Here is an 18,833-nt window from a genome sequence, read left to right as displayed (position 1 = left end):
TATTAAACATACACCCAAGAAATGAGGTGGTGGTGGGAGAAGGGCAATCCTTCAACTGATACAGTATTTGGTGAAGCCCGCAAAAAATAAATTAATTAATTTAAAAAACAACAACAAAACTCACAACAAACAAAAATCTGTTCCTCAGCTGCAAAGTTAACACAAGTAATATCATAGGTCCTGATAACGATTTCAGAAAGTATTTAATGAGTATTTCATGGTTAACCCTTTAGGGGGTCCATACCTTAACCAACACTTATTTACTGCTCTGTTAAATTTGGGACTGCTTATCCTACCCTCCTGAAATGAATAAATTTTTTCTATCTGGCTTAGGGTAGAAAATATGATCAAATCTTTAAGAAAAAAGAAAATAAGAAGCTTACAAACATTATATATATATTTTTTAATCTCTTCTATTGTAGTTACTTTCCAAAAAAAATCTGGTAGTACCAAGTTTAATAGAAGGTTTTAATTTTATCTGATATGTAGTTGTAATGAGAATGGGCGAAGCCATTTCCTTATAAGACAGAAACTGTGTTAGGTCTTGCACTTCACAGAAATGAATTTCCTTCTTAGAATATCAAGGATTAGGGCAGAGTATGGGTGAAGAAAGAGCCAAAATTTAATGGACCGTTCTTTGCTGTTTTGCAACAGAGAAATTAACCCATAGACTGCAGCTAAATTTTATGATTGTAGCAAAAATAGATTAATCGTTTTTGATCCATGCACCTTGTGAATATGTACAAAAAGGACACTGCATAGACCCAGGATTGGATCATATTCTAGTAAAAGATGCAGCAGATATAAGCCTATGACTCAGTCCACAGCCAAAAGGAGCTCAGACCACTTGGTGGGCTCACTCTGGCTCCTGAATTAGCAGCAAGTTCTTCTGAGATGCTGTAGAATAGTATTAAAAAGAGGTTTTAGAAGTATTTATGTCCTTGAACGTCTGAGAATTCCCATTCTGAACCAGGAAACTAAGGATGTAATGGACACTGGATACAGATGAACAGAACTACAAACAGCTTTCCTATAGGTCTGACCAGGAGTAACCCATCATTCGAGAAATTCAGTAAATAAGTGGAGGCTCCCTGACCCAGCTGTAGAAAGAATGAGCTAGGAAAGTTTGCCACTGTCCCACTGGAATCACAGCTGTACTAGTGTTTGAATTAAGAGATATTGGTTACTAAGTAAATACTATATGTCATTTGAACACACATATATATAATTTTTAAATAATGACTTTATATAAGGTTCCTCACACTAGTAATTTTCAATTTTTGAAGATACTATAGTTTCTGAAATTTAAAATGTTACTTATAGACTGTTGAATCAATTGGTCAAGAGGTACAAATTTCTAGTTATAAAATAAATAAGTCACAGGAATGTGATGTACAGCATCATGATTATAGCTAATAATACTATATTACATATTTGTAAGTAGCTAGAAGAGTGGATCTTAAAAGTTCTCTTTACAAGAAAAAAAATTTGTAACTATGTATGGTGATGGATATTAACTGGACTTAATTGTGATCATTTTGCAACATACACAAGGATCAAATTACATCATTCACCTGAAACTAATATAGTGTTATGTCAATTATGCCTCGATTTAAAGAAAAAGTTCTCAAAATAAATATATCCATCCCATTATATATTAAGAATATAGCATTTACATTTATCTATATATCTATTTTATTCCTACATTTACCAGAATGCCTTTCTTTTCATTAACTCTAGTATATTAATCTGCAATATGATAAACTACAAATAACGAATTTACTAATTTATTCTTACCTTAATGACACACAGAACTCCTTCATTTGTTCTAGGATCTGTTACAATTTTAAAATTTCCATTTTCATTGCCCTTTAAAATGGTATAATTAGCTCTCCAATTAGCGGTATTAATTAAATCCTTATCCTCAACACTAACACGTAAAATTTCCACATCAACTTTATTTTCTTCCACTGATGTCACATACTAAAAAAAAAAATAAAATAAAAGTTCAATTAGTAATTTTCACAAAAATAAAACACCATACGAAGGGCGCCCTCTTCTTCTAACTTTCAAAGTACTACTTTTACATAATTTTAAACCATAAGTCCAAATTGCTGTCAAAGGATATTTCGTTTGAAATCATGTGGCACAATGGAGATGTGCACATTTAGCAATAATACTGGGCTGTATATTTTTCTTTTACTGGTATCATGTACTTACAGAAGTACGGGTAAATGTTGGCAAGTGGTCATTCACATCTTCAATATGAATGATACAAGATGCAGTCGTCTGCAAACCAAAATATTGACCATTCATGTCTTGTACTTTTATTTTCAACCTGTATTTGTCAATTAACTGAAAAGAAATTAAGAATTTAATTATTGAGTGAAAACAACATTGTAAATGAAATTTGAATTTATACTCTATAGTTTCCTTGCATTAAAAATTTAAGAGGTATAAATTTCATAGCTTTCATGTACTGGTAAAAGAATATTTCATCACACTAGCAATTTTTAATTAATTTATGAAAATAGAGTAGTAGTTATTTCTCAAATAGTACATTTGGAATTGCCTAATAATGAATCAAAATCTTATGTTCAAAATTACATAGCAATGACTCTTATAACAGTCTTGTAAGAAAACAATAAAGTTAAATATCCTCCTTAAAAGAGACAGATTTTAAATATTTACATTAATAAGAAGATCTTTAAATGAGCATGAAAACGAGGGTCTGGGATTTGTAATTTTTTCTCTCCATGGAAAATAAAATTTGGCTCTCAGGACTTTCCATTCATCAGAGATCATAGGAGGCTTATCGCTAGTTAAAAAATGTGTTTCTCCTCATAATGGCTTTATTTATCATAAGTAATTGAGATACGGAAAGATTATAAATAAAACTAATAATAACACCCATAGACTGAACATTAGAAAATTTGGGTTCTATTCACAACTCCCAAAATAACAAATGTAATCTGAGGGAGTTGAAAAATTCTCTTTACCAAGGTTTCCTCTTCTAAAGAACGATAATAATAACACTTTTCCAACATAATTCCATTCTTATCATAAGACAAAATAATGTGCAAAACTATCTTAACTTTCCACCTAAAATATTCACCCTTCTCTTACATAGCTACCTTCTTTCCTTAATTCTGTCACCTCTCAAGTTTTCTCCTCCTTATGAATTACCTAAAATAAACTAAAATTTCTCTTGATCGCTATGCTTTTCATACACAAAATTTTCCTGATCTACTCTTATCTCATAACTAATCACATATGTCGACTAGAAAAATAATGACTTTATTGCATTTAAAAGTTCTAAAACTTCATGCTTGTATACTTTCAGGAGAGAATACATATTTTGTTTGTACATATTTTATTGGAAACAATCAATTGGTTGATAAAACAAAGAAACAAAAGTTTTATGGGCCTAATTATTAACTTGTGATATCTTCAGATAGAATAAAAATTCTGATGTTTAAAGGTCTTAAAGTAACAGATGAACACTGGAATCCTGAGGTCAAAAAGTGATTCCAGAGCATGCTTGGGTAAAAGCACTCCAAGACTCCTTCATCAGTTTTCAGCTGATCCTATCAGAAGGGCCTATTCAAGACTTGATGATAAAAAAAAATAGATTGGTTTATAATCTGCTTTTTCTTGAGCACATAAATTCCATTAAAAATCTGTATAATATGTAGTGCTGTAACAATCATTCATTCATTCGTTCATTCATCTATCCAGCAAATGATGTTGTATTCTTTACTGGCATATACAATAAAAATAAATGAATTTATAAATAATAAAATAAATAAGTGCCAGTTTCACTTAGAAATTTCCTTGTAGATGCAGCAAAAAATGATTAATTTTATTAAATTTCAACCCACAGTCCATGTGAAAAAATGGAGGTATGCATACAGCATTTCTGCAGTGTAACATGGCATGGTGTTCCTCTAACACAAAAAAGTACTTGTGTGATTGTTACTTGTTGTTTTTTTACAGAATATAATTTTTACATAAAAGACATTTATGTTTATTCAAATTGGTATATTTGGAAGACATTTTGTCAAGCAAAATGAATATGTCACTTCAAAAAATAAAAAACATATTTGTCATCAATAATAAATTGGAATGTTTAAGCAAAAAAGAATTCTGGAAAACTTTTTCATCCATTAATGGAGGTAAATAGGTGATTTTTTTTCAATATTGTTTATTGACATGTGTTAATATTTGGTAGATCTGCATGACTTAGTGAATTAATTAATATTTTCAAATGACCAATCTGTTACAAATCATACATGAGTAAACTATTTCCACATAGTACAAGATAAACCAATAGGTTTTAATGTAATAAAGTACAAAAATTCGCTGATAAAGCTTCAGAGTGTACATTGCAAAAAACAGTTAAGAAACTATCACTTGTCAATTTTTGGTGCAGTATCAAAGATTAATATCCACAACGACCTGAAATTACTATTAAAATACTCCTTTCTTTTCTAACTTCATATCATGTTAGATTTTCTTTACATATGTTAGCTAAAACTACATATTAGACTGAATGCAGAAGGAGACATGAAAATCCATCTTAAATCCTCAATAATATTTAAGACTGTAAAGGGATATTAAGATCAGAACATTTAAAGACCACTGCTCTATTCTTTGAGGGAGAGAGGAAGAGGAATTGAATCTGATATGAAATTTTAGGAATTAAAGAAATACCCAATAAACATATATTACTATATTTTAAGACTAAGCATTATAAATGTAGTAAGTACGTCAGATAAACTTTTATAAGAATTCAGATGAACAAATGCTTGGTGAAGATGTAAGAGTTGAATAACCAAGCAAATAAATTATTAAACTAGGATGGTATCAGTAGAAGTGGACGTAATAGAAAAGCAAAATAATTTTGAAGGTAACATTGACATGCTTTGTAAAGTGATTTGATCTAAGGGACAAAAGGAGACATCAAATACAATTTGGAGAACACGAATTAAAGGAAATAGAAAAATAATTAATAGGAAAAGGGCATATTAATGCCTTTTTTACTAGAAAATATGAGAAATACAGCATGTTTAGAAGGAAAGAAGAGTTTGACTTCAGATGTACTGCATTTTAGGTACCTGAAAAACATCCAAATAAAGATTTCTAGCAGTCAATTGAAAATGGTAAGCCAGAGATAGAGAGATATAGACTTTCTTTTCATTTATACAAGGGGAAGAATATAGATGAACTTGTCAAGGAAGAGATGACACAGACAGAAAAAGTATTGTTATCTGTAGATAACAAATTTCTGCACAGTCCAAAAGTTTCACTTTTCACTTTTCATATTTGATATTTGTTTTTAATACTATACATATGTTTATATTAGGAAAACTGAGTCTACAAAACACAATTCAGCAGAGAACACATTAGTTTCGAAATTAGCACACAGTGTGGTTAATGACCTCCCTTAACATACTTAACATGATAATTTTTCTAAAATTAGATTCACAACATGCTTTTCAAAAACACATTTATAGGTGATGTACAGAGATATACAGTTACTATTAAATAACCACGTGACAACCAAGTTTTATTTGCTAATATTTATGTTACCTCTCTGTCTAGCTGAGATGATGTTGTGGTGATCACGCCTGTAGTTGGATGCATAGAAAACAGGGTGGGCGATGCTGGCAACTGCTCAAGGATGGAGTACTTTAGGCGCGTGTGCAACGTGTCAGGTTCATCTTTGTCAGTTGCACATACCTGTCCCACGGTAGAACCTATATATTGAAAAATCATCTTTAATTTCCAAAACTTTTACATTTTCAATTTTCCCCTTATTTCATTCCTCTCCATCTATTTGAAAATGTTCTGAACCACTTCATTATATATCAGAGTAATAAGTTTTATAAGTTGGCGAATTTCATATAAAGTATCATTTCCTTTTAAATATCCCAGCAGCCTAACATTTTGGAATTTGCTGACTATATCCCTGTGTTTAATGTATAATTTTATAAATGTTAATAAAATCTCTCCATGACCTTTTTATTTCTATACTAAAAAATTCTAATTATTCTTTAACCTTTTTCTATATATTCACTGTGTTTAATGTATAATTTTATAAATGTTAATAAAATCTCTCCATGACCTTTTTATTTCTATACTAAAGAATTCTAATTATTCTTTAACCTTTTTCTATTGGTAAGCTTGTACTTAAATTGATCGAATGGGTCAGTTTCCTCTGACATTTCTTGGTTTAGTTAGATCTTTCTAGAGGAAGACTCAAAAACTGCATTCTGCTTTCCAGCTAAACTGGTCCATTTTCACAGGATTGAGAAAACATTTGTATTATTCTCAATAACCTTTATGATCATGCCCAGACTATTATCGATCATTTAATCATTATGGAACATCAGTAAATTTCTTCAAAGTTAAGACCTCAGTTGCTCAAAAGCTTATTCTTTTTAGAGTGTGTCCTCTTAAAAGTACTTATTTTATCTCGCACAAGAAGACAAAGTAACATTTGTTGAATAATATTTCTCAGGCACTGTGCTTGGCATTCCATGTGTATTATGCTTCATTTAATCTTCATAATGATCTTCAATAGTAATATCCCGTGTTACAGATAGGGAAACTAAGGTTTGTTAAGGTTAAGGAAATTGCCCAGGATCACAGTTCATAGCTAGTTAGTGAAAGGTGGAGTAAACTCCACCCAGAGCAGGCCAATAAGTCCCCTTATCCTTCCTTGCCAGCAGGATATGCTGCCTCCCAAAAGCACAGTGAAACTCAGTTTTTGAATTGAAACGTCAGGTTACCAACATGGTTAAAGTGAGTACTCACCAACTCTGCAATTTTCGCCAACTGTAAAAATGTAAGTTTCTTCTGTAAAAATTGGGTAGTTATCATTTTCATCCTCAATTTTGATTAATAGGGGCAGTGGTAGTTCTGGAGTATATCCATCTGGAGTTGTTGCAAAGGCAATTATCTATGAAGAGAGTAAAATTTTTTTAAAAAGGCAAAACAATCTATCAAAATATGGTTCAAACTAGCGTTGGCTTTAACTTGTAGACTGTTCAGCGTTGCAGTATGAGTTTCACCATTCGTTTTTGTATTTGGATGTGGACATAACATTAATGCCATGAAGTGATTAATTTCATGGTGTAGTATAGCATTTTATGTTTAAATATGTCTAATATAATGACGTAAATAATCTTGGTTTCCTCACTATTGCTGTATTGTTATACATGAGTGTAATGGTTTTTACTATTATTTCCCCAAAACAGCGTTCAGGATTATTTTGTTTTGGTTTGCAAGTTTCAGGTGCACGAATTTTAAATACAACTTTCTGGCCCTTTTTTCCCTTTGGATTTTTAGGATTCCAAATTTCTCATGTGCAGTTGACTGAGATATTGTCTTATTTTCTACTAATTAAGATCTCAGGCATATCGATGGTTCTATTTAGATAACCGTCTTTATAGAAATTTTTTAACTTAAAAAAGGAGAATCAGAAATAGAACAAATGAATGGCTGTAAATAATGTGGGGAATATAATTTATTTATGATTTTATAGTATGAATTTCAATTTTAGTTTTTCTCATAATGACTATCATTGAAACAGAAGAACAATACAGATATTTAGAGGGCCATGTTGTAGCAATTTTAATCCTAAATATTTAATTCAATATTTGCCTATCTATTCGGTTCATTCAGTCTACCGATGAATAATTAATTAATTCAAAATAGATGTAAATAAATTAAAATTGAGTTGAGCTAAATCGCTAGGTTCTGTTGGGAAATCAATACAAGATTAGGTTAAATTCTTACATTGTTCTCTCATTCCACCATGGGATGTTACCCAGATGACAAAAAGACCGAATAATTTTAGTTAAGTGCTGTCCATACTCCTTAATTGCTCACCACAAGTTAACTTTCTCTCACTGCAAAGCAACTGAGGCCTAACTTCTAACCTTCACTTAGCTCCTATGGTGTCTCTATCTGTATGTAAAGAGGTTCACAGATTTTTATCTTTTCTGCCAATTAAATAACTCTTTTTTAAAGTGATACTATTTTTTCCTTTTTTAAAAAAATTAAAACTATAATACCAAGAACTTTCTAATAGAATCTAAAGCTATTTATTCTATAAAATTATTTTTGCTTTAAGCCAAGTCTAAGCTATCAGATATAGACAGAGCATAGATGACAAACTCAAAAAACAGAAAAGGGTAAAGGAACTGAGAACGAGAAACAAAATAGCCAAGCTTAACAATTACTAATATAATAGGTAAACTTTAGACTTTACCTCAAAAGAGTCATACTGCTCACGATCTACAGGTCGAGTACAGTATAGGTTTCCAGTATCTCTCTCTACATAAAATAAATTCATGGGTTCTCGGTCAACTCCAGGCCCTCTTATAGAATAGTATATAGTGTAATTTTGTGCTGTATCAGATTGAACCTAGAAAGTAGATATTGTACACATGAGACATATTTTTATTTCAGCAAAACTTTCATCTATATGGTTATGTAATCACATTGCCATTTCATTGAAATAACTACCTGCCAGTTATTATATATGAATAAAAAATGAGAATAAGGAAGCCTAATAATTGAAAAATTTCAAGAGCAATTGGCATGAGGAAAATAATGTAATAGCATCTTAGTTTTCCAGAATAACTAAAAGATATTTTAAAGGCTAAATGAACCTACATGGACTAAACAGTTAAGACTTTTCCTATCTTGGAAAACAAAGTATTCTAAGCATGAAAAATTATCCTGTTTTTTTTTAAAAAAAAAACCTGAATTTTTATTTTACATAATATTTGATATATTGCATTTAAAATATTCTGTCTGCAGGGCAAAAACTTGGACAATGCTTTCCTTAATTAGTTTTTGTTATTTGTCAGCATCTTCTTTATTATAGGACCTGAGTAAAGGGGGGGAAATGAATGACAATAGAAATGGCATAATATCCTCGCAAGTATGATATTCTGGTACTTGATTCAAAAAGCAAATTTTCCAAGTTGTTTTCAACCTCTTAGTAAGATCTTGACTATGTATCAGGATGATTAATACAATTATTTTCCAACAATATCTTTCTCAACTTTAATGTGCTATTCTCTCAGTTGCATTAAATTTTTTGGCAAGATATAAAGGAGAATTCTCTCTCACCATTTCAAGAACTGAGGGAAAAGAAACTCAACTCATAAATTGAATGGAAGTGGCCATTGATAATGGAAGAAGGCAAGATTTGCTAGAGTTTCCATTAAAATAAAAAGAGAGAGAAAATGTGGATCCGGGATAGTAATTTAAGCAGTGGACTTTGGGATAGTAATAAAAAGGCGTATATGTCTTTCCCCTTCATGGCATTTATTTGCCTTTCATAAGCAATTTCATCCTATATTATGGAAGATGTTTTGGGGGCTTTTAGACTACACCCAGGCTATGATATCCTTGTTGATACAAAACTTCATTAAGGAACCATGTGTTTCAGAGTGCTATATGGGTTTCACAGTTTTATAAATGACCTTTGTATGATTAAAACTGCAAATAAGTATATGCAGATATAGAGAGATGTATTTATACCCATATATTGAAACATATGTGCACATCTTCATTCATTCGTATATTCATACGCCACTATTTTTTAAATAACTGCCTACTCATTGTCTAAATTTTTTTTTTAAAGGGAACTATAGACTTTGATCGTGGAAGGAAATAAATTGTACCTGTTGAAGAAAAAGTGGAAAAGGACCCAAGGAATTCTCCACCATTGAACAAGGAATTGGAGCCCATCTTCTCTTGGCACGTCTTAGAACTTTTTCTTTAGAATGATTTTGCTTTGGTACCTCAATTTAGAAGACAGAAAAAAAGAATAAAGTCAAGAACTACTTTATTCTCAAACATCAGGACTATGATACATCTTTCTCCTCTCATGAGAATTAGCTGGCCGGGTGTAAGACCATGGTAGTGATTAAAAACCATACTAGACGTCAACACTGCAAAGTGGAAGAGAGATGAAATTGGAAGCTTAGAAGCAAAACTGAAAAAAAAACTTACTTTTGCCATATCGCCATGCAAAAACATGGAAGGAGAGATATGCCAAGAAAATAAGTAAAGTATATGCCCTTCTAAGTTTAGTATAAGCATCTTCCACTCTCCACTAACTTGGAAGAGCCAGGGAACCAACAGAGAGATCTGTGTCAGACGAGGAGAGAAACATGTTGACCGCTCTCAATCTGCTGCAGAATAACGGCCAATGATCGAATAGAAGTCATTTTGATTTTGAGTGTCACAACATAATAAGCATGTGTGAGGTCCAAACCTCAACCTAAAACAGTCATCTACTTTCCACGACTACAAGTTATGCTGTCTAAGCATGAGGCCTCCAGAGATAGAGTTTCAAAACTTGTTTTTTAAAATTTGTTCTACGGTAAAGATCAAGAGATGCTCCTCTGTCTAATCTCAAGCTCTCATGCTGTAGCATATCCCAATTTCTCCTTTTATGTCCCAGATGAGAAGGAGTTACAATCCTTAATTAATCTATATTGTGCAATCATTTTCCATCTGAATACTGTGAAATTGTGCCATAGTTTTCATTCTCTTTCAAACTAAATTATCTTATATCCTTTCTGATTCCACATCTTTCCTAGCAATGTTAGTGATACCTGAAGACAATACTTCATTATATTTCATTTTATAATTTGGTATACCTTTATTTGATGCTCTAAAAGGACAAGTATTTTCTTCTCTTCCAGGTTCTCAGTGTCGGAAAGTGTTATGGTAAAATTTCTCTTCTCTGAGGACAAAATAGCATTTGTTGTATAGACTGAACCATCTTCTAAAATTTGGAAATTGGGATCACTTGAATGAATTAGATTTGCAGATTTAAAGCACTCCTTCAGGTTAACTGTAAAAATTATACACAGCAATTATTTGTAAAGTAAAACATGCGATATATAGTTTTAACAGTAATCTATGCATTTGAGGGGAAGCCCAAAACTTTAAATTAACTATATTGACACAATTTTTTCATTTTTAAACGAATATATGAAATTCTATGGTTAGTTAAGTTCTGCTAAAGATATATATCACTTCTAATACCTACTTTACAATCATTTAAAGAACACATTTGTCTTGAAATAAAGGCATGTAAACCCCACCGTTTGAATATTTAAACCAACAAGAAAAAATTGTTCTTTATTAACTGAAATTAGCTATCGAGTAACACATAAATACATTTGAAGTATGTTAAACGGAATTTAGAAGATTAAAATTGGCAGTTATTCAATTAAAATATTACCGAATTCTTACAACTATTATTAAATAGTAGTAATTCTGTGTTCTCATTAGTCTAATCTTTTCTTATACAATTGAGTTATGTAAAAAATTAATCCCTGAAAAAACAATACGTGGTAATCAATGTCAACAAGATGCCAAAATGTTTTAGGATAAAAATCCAAAAACGATACCATTAAATTCAAGAAATACTTTCAACACTATTTCTCAATTTTATAGAAGCATGTTATAACATATACCATATCCTTTAACTAACTTAAATATTAATAATTTTTATTACTCATACTAAACCTTTTTATCTACTTCATATAATCATGTTTTCCAACAAAAAAATAATTTTTTCCATTGGCATGATATCATACGCTTACAAATGATAATGTACTATATTAGTTTAAACTCTTAGAGTCAATACAGCTATCCTTCTAAAAGTTACACTAGTTTTACAAAATCCTACCAAATTAAGATTTAACGTATTTTATCAGTTTCTTACCTCTACCAACAAATGTCTTAGCATCTAGTTTTGAGGGAATACGCAATGTCACTTTTTTGCAGGCATCACAGGCAAATGTTAAAATCTAAAAAAATCAAATCAATATTATGCATAAAAAAAATCCTTTAATATATATATATATAGTTCATATAAATTCTAAATTTGTATAATTATAAATCAGTTTATATGATTAACTAAATAACAAAAAACATACACTGGAGTGAGAAATCAGGAAAAAAATTGTATCTAGGAGAAGAATAAAATAATAAACTAAGAGTCATGGCTCACTCCTTCACAAAGCATGTAAACCCAGAGAATTCCTTACCCTCTTGGGCTTTGCTTTCTATTCTGTAAAATAAAGTTAATAGTAATTTCACTAACTTGGTGGCTATATTGAAGAACTAATGACAACCTATGTAAGAGAGTGCTGAAACTATTAGGAAAGCAACACAAGTATGTAAATAGAAAAGAGAAACAAAAACAAATTTAATGAGCCAAACAGTGTTTCAGTTAATTGTCAATTCCTAAATGAGCTATGGTACCAAATCAATAATATCCTAAATAAAACCCCAATGCTTCTAAAGAGTAGTATTAACTCATTGCCGTGGAGTGCTTTGGGGAGTATTTATGTATAACTCCACAGTAACAAGCACATAACTTTGAAACATGAACTTCTAAATGAGAGTTATGGTTATTTTAGAAAATATTTCACTTAAAAATTTTTAAAAGAGTTAGTGATTTATGTTGAACCAATTCCAATACAATATGTATTTAAACACACTGAAACATAATTCTATTTTCTCTGAAACTTTACAATAGATGTTTACGAAAAAAGTCACAATTTTTTCTACAGTTTGACCAAATGCAAGATAAATAAAACTAGCATTTACACTGTTATTTATAAAATCTATAAACATAAATTAGAATCAGCAAAATTTGGATAAAAATTTTTACTTCCAAAACATATTAAAGAACTTTTAATTATCCAATTTAAATTACATGTGAAAGATAAGGTAAAGCAGAGATTATATTTCACTTGAAAATTGGAGATGGACAGAATAAAGGGAGTATGTTTGAACTAGAAATTAAAAGATGAGAAGAATTATCACTGGTTACATAGTCAAGAAAGGATAGGAGTAGAGTCATACAACTGAGGATTCCAGTTCAAGGTGACTGAAAGCATACATTCACTTATTCGATCAACATTTATGAATTGCTTACTAGGTGTTAGGCAGTGTTCAAATGCTACAGCAGTGAACAAAGCAAAGTCCTTGACCTCATGGCAATGACATTATAATGAGACAAAAAACTAATACACAAATGTACAAAGGGTCGCTTGATACCAAGAGATAAATGTTCTGAGAAAAATAAAGCATGGAAGAAAGTGACAAAAGGAAGACTAGAAGCTTGAATAAAATGAGGAAGCAAGCCAGTTTCTCAATGGCAACAGTCTTCCAAGTGAGCTAAACCAGAACAAAAGCCCTGGAAGGGTACTTTACCTGGTGTTTTGGAAGAATAAAAAGGTCACGGTAGTAGTGCCCATTGAGGGATGAGTGATAGGAGATATTGAAGGGAGACAATCAGGGGCATATCATGTAGGGTCTAAAAGGCCATAGTAAAGAGTGTAGATTTTATTCAGAATGCAAAGAGAAACAACAGTGGGTTCAGGAGCATACATTTACATAGAATCATTCTGGTGGCTATTTGGACTACAGAGGAGCCAAAGTGGAAGCAAGGAGATGAATTTGGAAGCCATAGGAGGAATCTAAGAGAGTGAAGATGATAACTCGGACTAAGGTAAAAATGGTGAAGAAGGTAAGAAATGGCTGAATTAAGACATTACTTTGGATAACAGTGTCCTTAACATCCATTCATTCATGCATTCCACAAGCGTTTACTGAATCTCTACTATGTATCAGACACAAAGCAGTAAACATGATCTTCACAAAACACTCCATTCAAGGGTAAAGCATATTTGTAATTTCAGTAAAGTAAGATAAATGCTATGACAGGGAAGTACAGGGTAGTATGGGAGAGCAGGAGGAACTAGTTTCATGTAAGAGCCAGGTGACTCCAAGTTAGCCATGTCAAGACAAGGCAAAACTGATATGTTCCAAACACAGGAATGGCACATGTGAAGGGTCAGAGATGACATAGACCTGAACATGAAATGTAGAATAGATGATGCTAATAGCACATGAGGGACAGAAGTTCAAAATGGATTCAGAGAAGTAGATGTGGGACAGACTGTGAATGGCACTGGCAAAGTATATGGATCTTATTTCCTAAAGAGAACGAGAAACCAAAGATTTGTTTTAAGCAAAAAAATTACATAAGCAGATTTTGATTTGAATAAGGTAATTCTGACCAGTATGGAGAATGGATCTGGGAACAACTTTCATTTCCAATAATGGCAGCTAGGTCACTCAGACAAACCCCTACACCAAAACTGAAAATAATAGATACATTTCTTTTAACCACCCTAAAACATCTAGCAAGGAATTGCAAGGCAAAAACTGAGGACAAAGTTTGGACACAGAGTGGTAACCAGAAACGACTTCTGATCTGAAAAGATTTGACTCTGGTTTTTTGGACCTCATAGAAGAGAGTTGAAATCAAACCATGGGCCGGCCTAAGATCTAAAACAAGAGCCCACATTAACCCGGGACCCAAATGCAAAACCTTCAATGTAAAAGTGAGCTGGAAGTACTGGCCCTTGCATAGATTTGAGATCTACATTCATACAAGTTGTTTGGTCTAGGAACCTCAAGCCATTAATTAGCTTAAAGAAGGTCTGGTATGTGATCGTCACCATGAATGCTGAAAGACATTTGACCGAATTCAATAATCATTCTTAGATTTTTAAAAAGCTCCCTCCCCCCCCCCCAAAAAATAGGAATCAATAAGTACTTGATTCCTATTTATATCTATCTGCCTACTGTTAAAGTAGGCAGATAGATATAAACAGGAAAAAGAGAAACTCACAAGAGAACAGATGTCGTCACCATGAGCCCTGATAAGCCCTTAGAGCTCAAAAACCAATCCTGACCCAGAGACACATCTGCTCTTCCCCAAAACAGCACATGTGCGACCAAGCCCCTCTTGTCCTTAACCTAACCCTACCCTAATTATACAGCCATTATAAGAAATTAACATTGCGGTTAACGATGTATTCATCATGTACCTGATGTCATGACAGCTCTGAAAGGGCCAGAAACTGCAAGAACAGGGGTGTCTCTCAAGTTCCAAGAAAAGTCATTCCCTTTCCCCAGAAAAACCGCCCAAAATCACAAATATTCCACCCTAGTTAAATCAGTAGATAAAGTCCCTACCCCACGAGAGAAATGGCTCAGCTCCCTCTCGAGCTTGCCGGCACTCCCATCTGAGTGTACTTTTGCTTTCAATAAACTTGAGCTATTGCTTCACTGTCCGCGAATTCTTTCTCCTGATGTTCACGAGATCCTGGTCAACTGCCCAGTGACACTTCTTCAATATGGTTTTTATATTATATTATAATCACAACATCAGTGGGAAAGCACTAGTGGTAAACTCACAGGCTTTCTAAGGTCATTATTTGTAGTTAACATTACATTAAAGTGTATAAGGCAAGAGGGAAGCATTAGATAGCATATAAGTTGAAAAGGAAGAGGTAAAGAAAAATCTCTATTTGCATTTGATATGACTATTTACCTGGAAAACCCAAGCAAATCAACTAATAAATTACTGTAAAACAATGAGAATTGCAGTAAAGGAGTAGCAATGACTATTAAAATACAGAAATCATTAGTCTTCATACACATAAATAAAACCAGTTAAGTAACATAATGGAAAAAATCATTTTCAAAAGCAATAAATAGAATTCCAAGGAGTAAACTTAACAAGAAACATATAAAATCTATTTAAGAAAAACATGAAAACATTTCTGAAGGACACAAAAGTAGACTTGCACAAAAAGAAAAATACACCATTATTTTGAAGGAAAATTCAACAACGTAAATATATTCTCATTTTATGATCTGATATAAATCCCACCAATGTTTTTTTTCTGGAACTAAACAAGCTGATTTACAAGGTCATAAGGAAAAATAAATAAGAGTAGACAAGAAAATTATGAAAAAGAAAAGCAATGAAAGCATATTAGCTTTAATATTAGTACATATTAAAAGATCCTGTGAAGTCTCAATAATTAAAACAATGCAATATTGGCGTATGAAAAACTGAAAGATATTAGATATTAGATTCATACAAATTGGAAAGGAAGAAGTAAAACAGTTTCTATTTGCATCTGATATAACTGTATGCTGTCCACAAAGGTTGTAACTTTTTGTTACACTCACCAACAACTTATAAGAGTTTCTATTGCTTCACATTCTTGCCTACACAGCATGTTGTTAAACTTTTGGATGTTTAACAAATAAGAAATGGCATTTCAATGTAGTTTTAAATTAATTTTTCTTATTATGAATGATGCCGAGATATTTTTATCAGCCATTTTTATTATTTTATGGGAAATTTTCATATCCGTGTTCATGTTAGACTTCTTGATTTATATTTAGACTTTTTGACTTCTTTACATAGAGCTCTTACATAAGAGCCTTTTAAACATGATCTGCAAATATATTTTTTTCTACTTTATCAGTTACCTTTAACTTTGCTTATGATGTTTTGTTTGGTTTAGTTTAGTTTTTTGCAAGTGTTGCGTATGTGTTTTAATATAATTGATTTTCTCAATTTTAACAAATGACTTTTGAAATCTGAGCGCTAAATTGGCTTCTTTGACTCGAAATTAAATAGAAATTTATCATGTTTTCTTCTATTATCTGCATGGTACTATATGTTATATTTAAATCTTTCATCTGTTTGGAATTTCCTGTGGCGTTCTGCATGAAGTATGGATTCAACTTTATGTTTTGCAAAATGGCTGCCTAGATCAAGTACTATAGTCTCATACTATATACCATATGTATATGATAATGGGAATTATTCAATTTATTTATTCACTTACACCTGGTTTCTTCTAAAAAGAAAGTTCTGTGTCTAAGTATATACAAAGCAATGCTATTTATGTATATGATATATAGTATGAGACTATATATATATGTGTGTGTGTGCGTGCACATATATATATATATACATGGACACATATATATAATACAGAATGATATAAATGTGTGTAAATATATGTGTGTATATACATATCCTCAACAATGTGATATGCCAACAATCATAAAATAGCTTTCTGTCTAGTCATATACAACCTTTATGGAGGGGAAAGGGAATTCGTAACATCTACTACATATACTTTTATCTGGCAATCCCATTTCTGGTAATCTATTCTATTGATACACCTATGCATATATGAAATAACATATATACAAGTTTATACATCGTGACATTATTTGTAATAGCTAAAAGTAATAGCAGAGGTAAGGGATAGAAGAAATTTGAGATATTCTTGAATGTAGATTTAATGGGACTTGATGATGGAATAGGGAAGGAGAACAGTGAGGAATTAAAAACAAACAGCTTCTAGAGTTTTTACTTAAGAAATGATGTGCATTGTAGTGTCATTTATTGAAATATAGGACACTAGAAGAAAAGCAATATTGTTTGGGAAGATAATAAATGCTATGTCACACATCATGCATGGTAAGTAGAGATACAGAGGCTTACTGTTCAATGAAGATATCTGAACCTGCAAAATAAATTTAGTTTATGGAGTCACCTGTATAATATTTTAGAGATAGGACCTAGAATTGAGAATACAATTGAGTGGTTGGGAATGTTCAAAGAAAAAAGGAGTGAATGTCAAGAATCATGGTGCAATCTACAAGGTGGAATTGTATAAGGAATGATTTGGATTTAGCAATTAAAATGCCTGATGACCATAGAAAGGGAAGCTTCATTAGGTGTTTAGACAGAAGCCAGAGTTAAAAGTGATGACGATATGTATGAAGTGAGGCAATATTAGGAAGTGGGGAGAAGCTGATTTGTGGAATGGTGAAGGGTTTTGGGGTTGTATGGGAAGCAGGAAATGTCAAGGGTGTGCCCAGAAGTCATCCTTATTTAATAATACCTTTCACTCAAATAGTCTCTTCACATCTATCACATTTGAGGCTCACAACCACAATTGCCTGAGGCTGGCAGGGATCTGCAGAGATGCGCCCACCACACCAGCATCAGAACAACTTGAGAGTCTCACACCAAGCCTTCCAGCTTGAGTGGAGAAGGAGAGGTGCAGCCAGAGCCCGGGCTCTTTTGTCTCCACCCCACTTCTGGTCTATCCTGCTTTGAAGCCAATGAAGGACACAGAATGGGAATTATTCAATTTATTTTTTCCTTTCCCCTTGTTTTTTTTTAAAAGGAAGTTCTGTGTCTAAGTATATACAAAGCAATGCTATTTATTGTTCCCACCTCTCTTCCTTCAAAGAACAATTAACCAATGGAGTAAAAAGAGGTGGCAACTTTATTAAGAATGTAACCGAAATTCATTCGTCATCAACTATACATTTTGTGACTCATTTATTCTATTCTTGGTTTCCTCAACTGAAAATGTTAACTGCTGTGCGCCTGGCCTTTTCGGGTATTAATGTGTCCAGGGAATTTAGTTAAGGTTTTCAAGTCCATGGAATTCCTTGGAAAAGACACTGTAATAATAACAACTACAATTTCGTTACGTAGAATTTTAAGGAATTCGGTGTAAAATGAGAGCGGTAAAGAAGGGGGAATTATCCGAATGTTTCAGTCCCCCAGTTCCACCACTCCCAGAAGTCTTCCCTCTGTCTGGCCGTTCATCCCCTAGTCCTTCAGGTTTAACTGGAGCCACAACGCCTGAGGGTCAACGTGAAAGGCCATCGCCGACTCGAGCACTCTCTCGCATCCGGTCTATTTAACTCCTTCTAGGGGACCGAGGAAGCCCGGTCTGTGGAAACTTTGATCGCAAACTCTCCCAGTGGTTGCTCCCTCGCACTGGATCCTGTGTCTTCCAGTCACCCAATGAGATCCCAATCTTTTCTGCCTGGAAGGAAGGTTGTCCCGCCCCAAATAACGCCACCCGCTTCCGCTCCCA

At 32.6% G+C, this 18,833-nt stretch overlaps 1 protein-coding gene across 1 annotated transcript in view; it reads right to left on the bottom strand.

Moving 5' to 3' along the window:
• The window catches only part of DSC2 (desmocollin 2), a 32,610-nt gene that overhangs the window by 8,190 nt on the left and 5,587 nt on the right, over window positions 1-18,833 (bottom strand). The window contains exons 2-9 of the mRNA XM_011362580.2: window positions 11,765-11,849; window positions 10,689-10,885; window positions 9,705-9,824; window positions 8,279-8,434; window positions 6,820-6,964; window positions 5,593-5,759; window positions 2,221-2,355; window positions 1,798-1,983 (exon numbers count right to left, since the gene is read on the bottom strand). Coding sequence (XP_011360882.1) covers window positions 1,798-1,983; window positions 2,221-2,355; window positions 5,593-5,759; window positions 6,820-6,964; window positions 8,279-8,434; window positions 9,705-9,824; window positions 10,689-10,885; window positions 11,765-11,849 — 1,191 coding nt within the window. The remainder of the gene's footprint in view (window positions 1-1,797; window positions 1,984-2,220; window positions 2,356-5,592; window positions 5,760-6,819; window positions 6,965-8,278; window positions 8,435-9,704; window positions 9,825-10,688; window positions 10,886-11,764; window positions 11,850-18,833) is intronic.

This window comes from Pteropus vampyrus, unplaced genomic scaffold (assembly GCF_000151845.1).
Source record: "Pteropus vampyrus isolate Shadow unplaced genomic scaffold, Pvam_2.0 Scaffold3, whole genome shotgun sequence".
Taxonomy (NCBI): domain Eukaryota; kingdom Metazoa; phylum Chordata; class Mammalia; order Chiroptera; family Pteropodidae; genus Pteropus; species Pteropus vampyrus.
The sequence above is the reverse complement of the archived record's forward strand: the minus strand, read 5'-3'. Positions and strand labels throughout refer to the sequence as shown.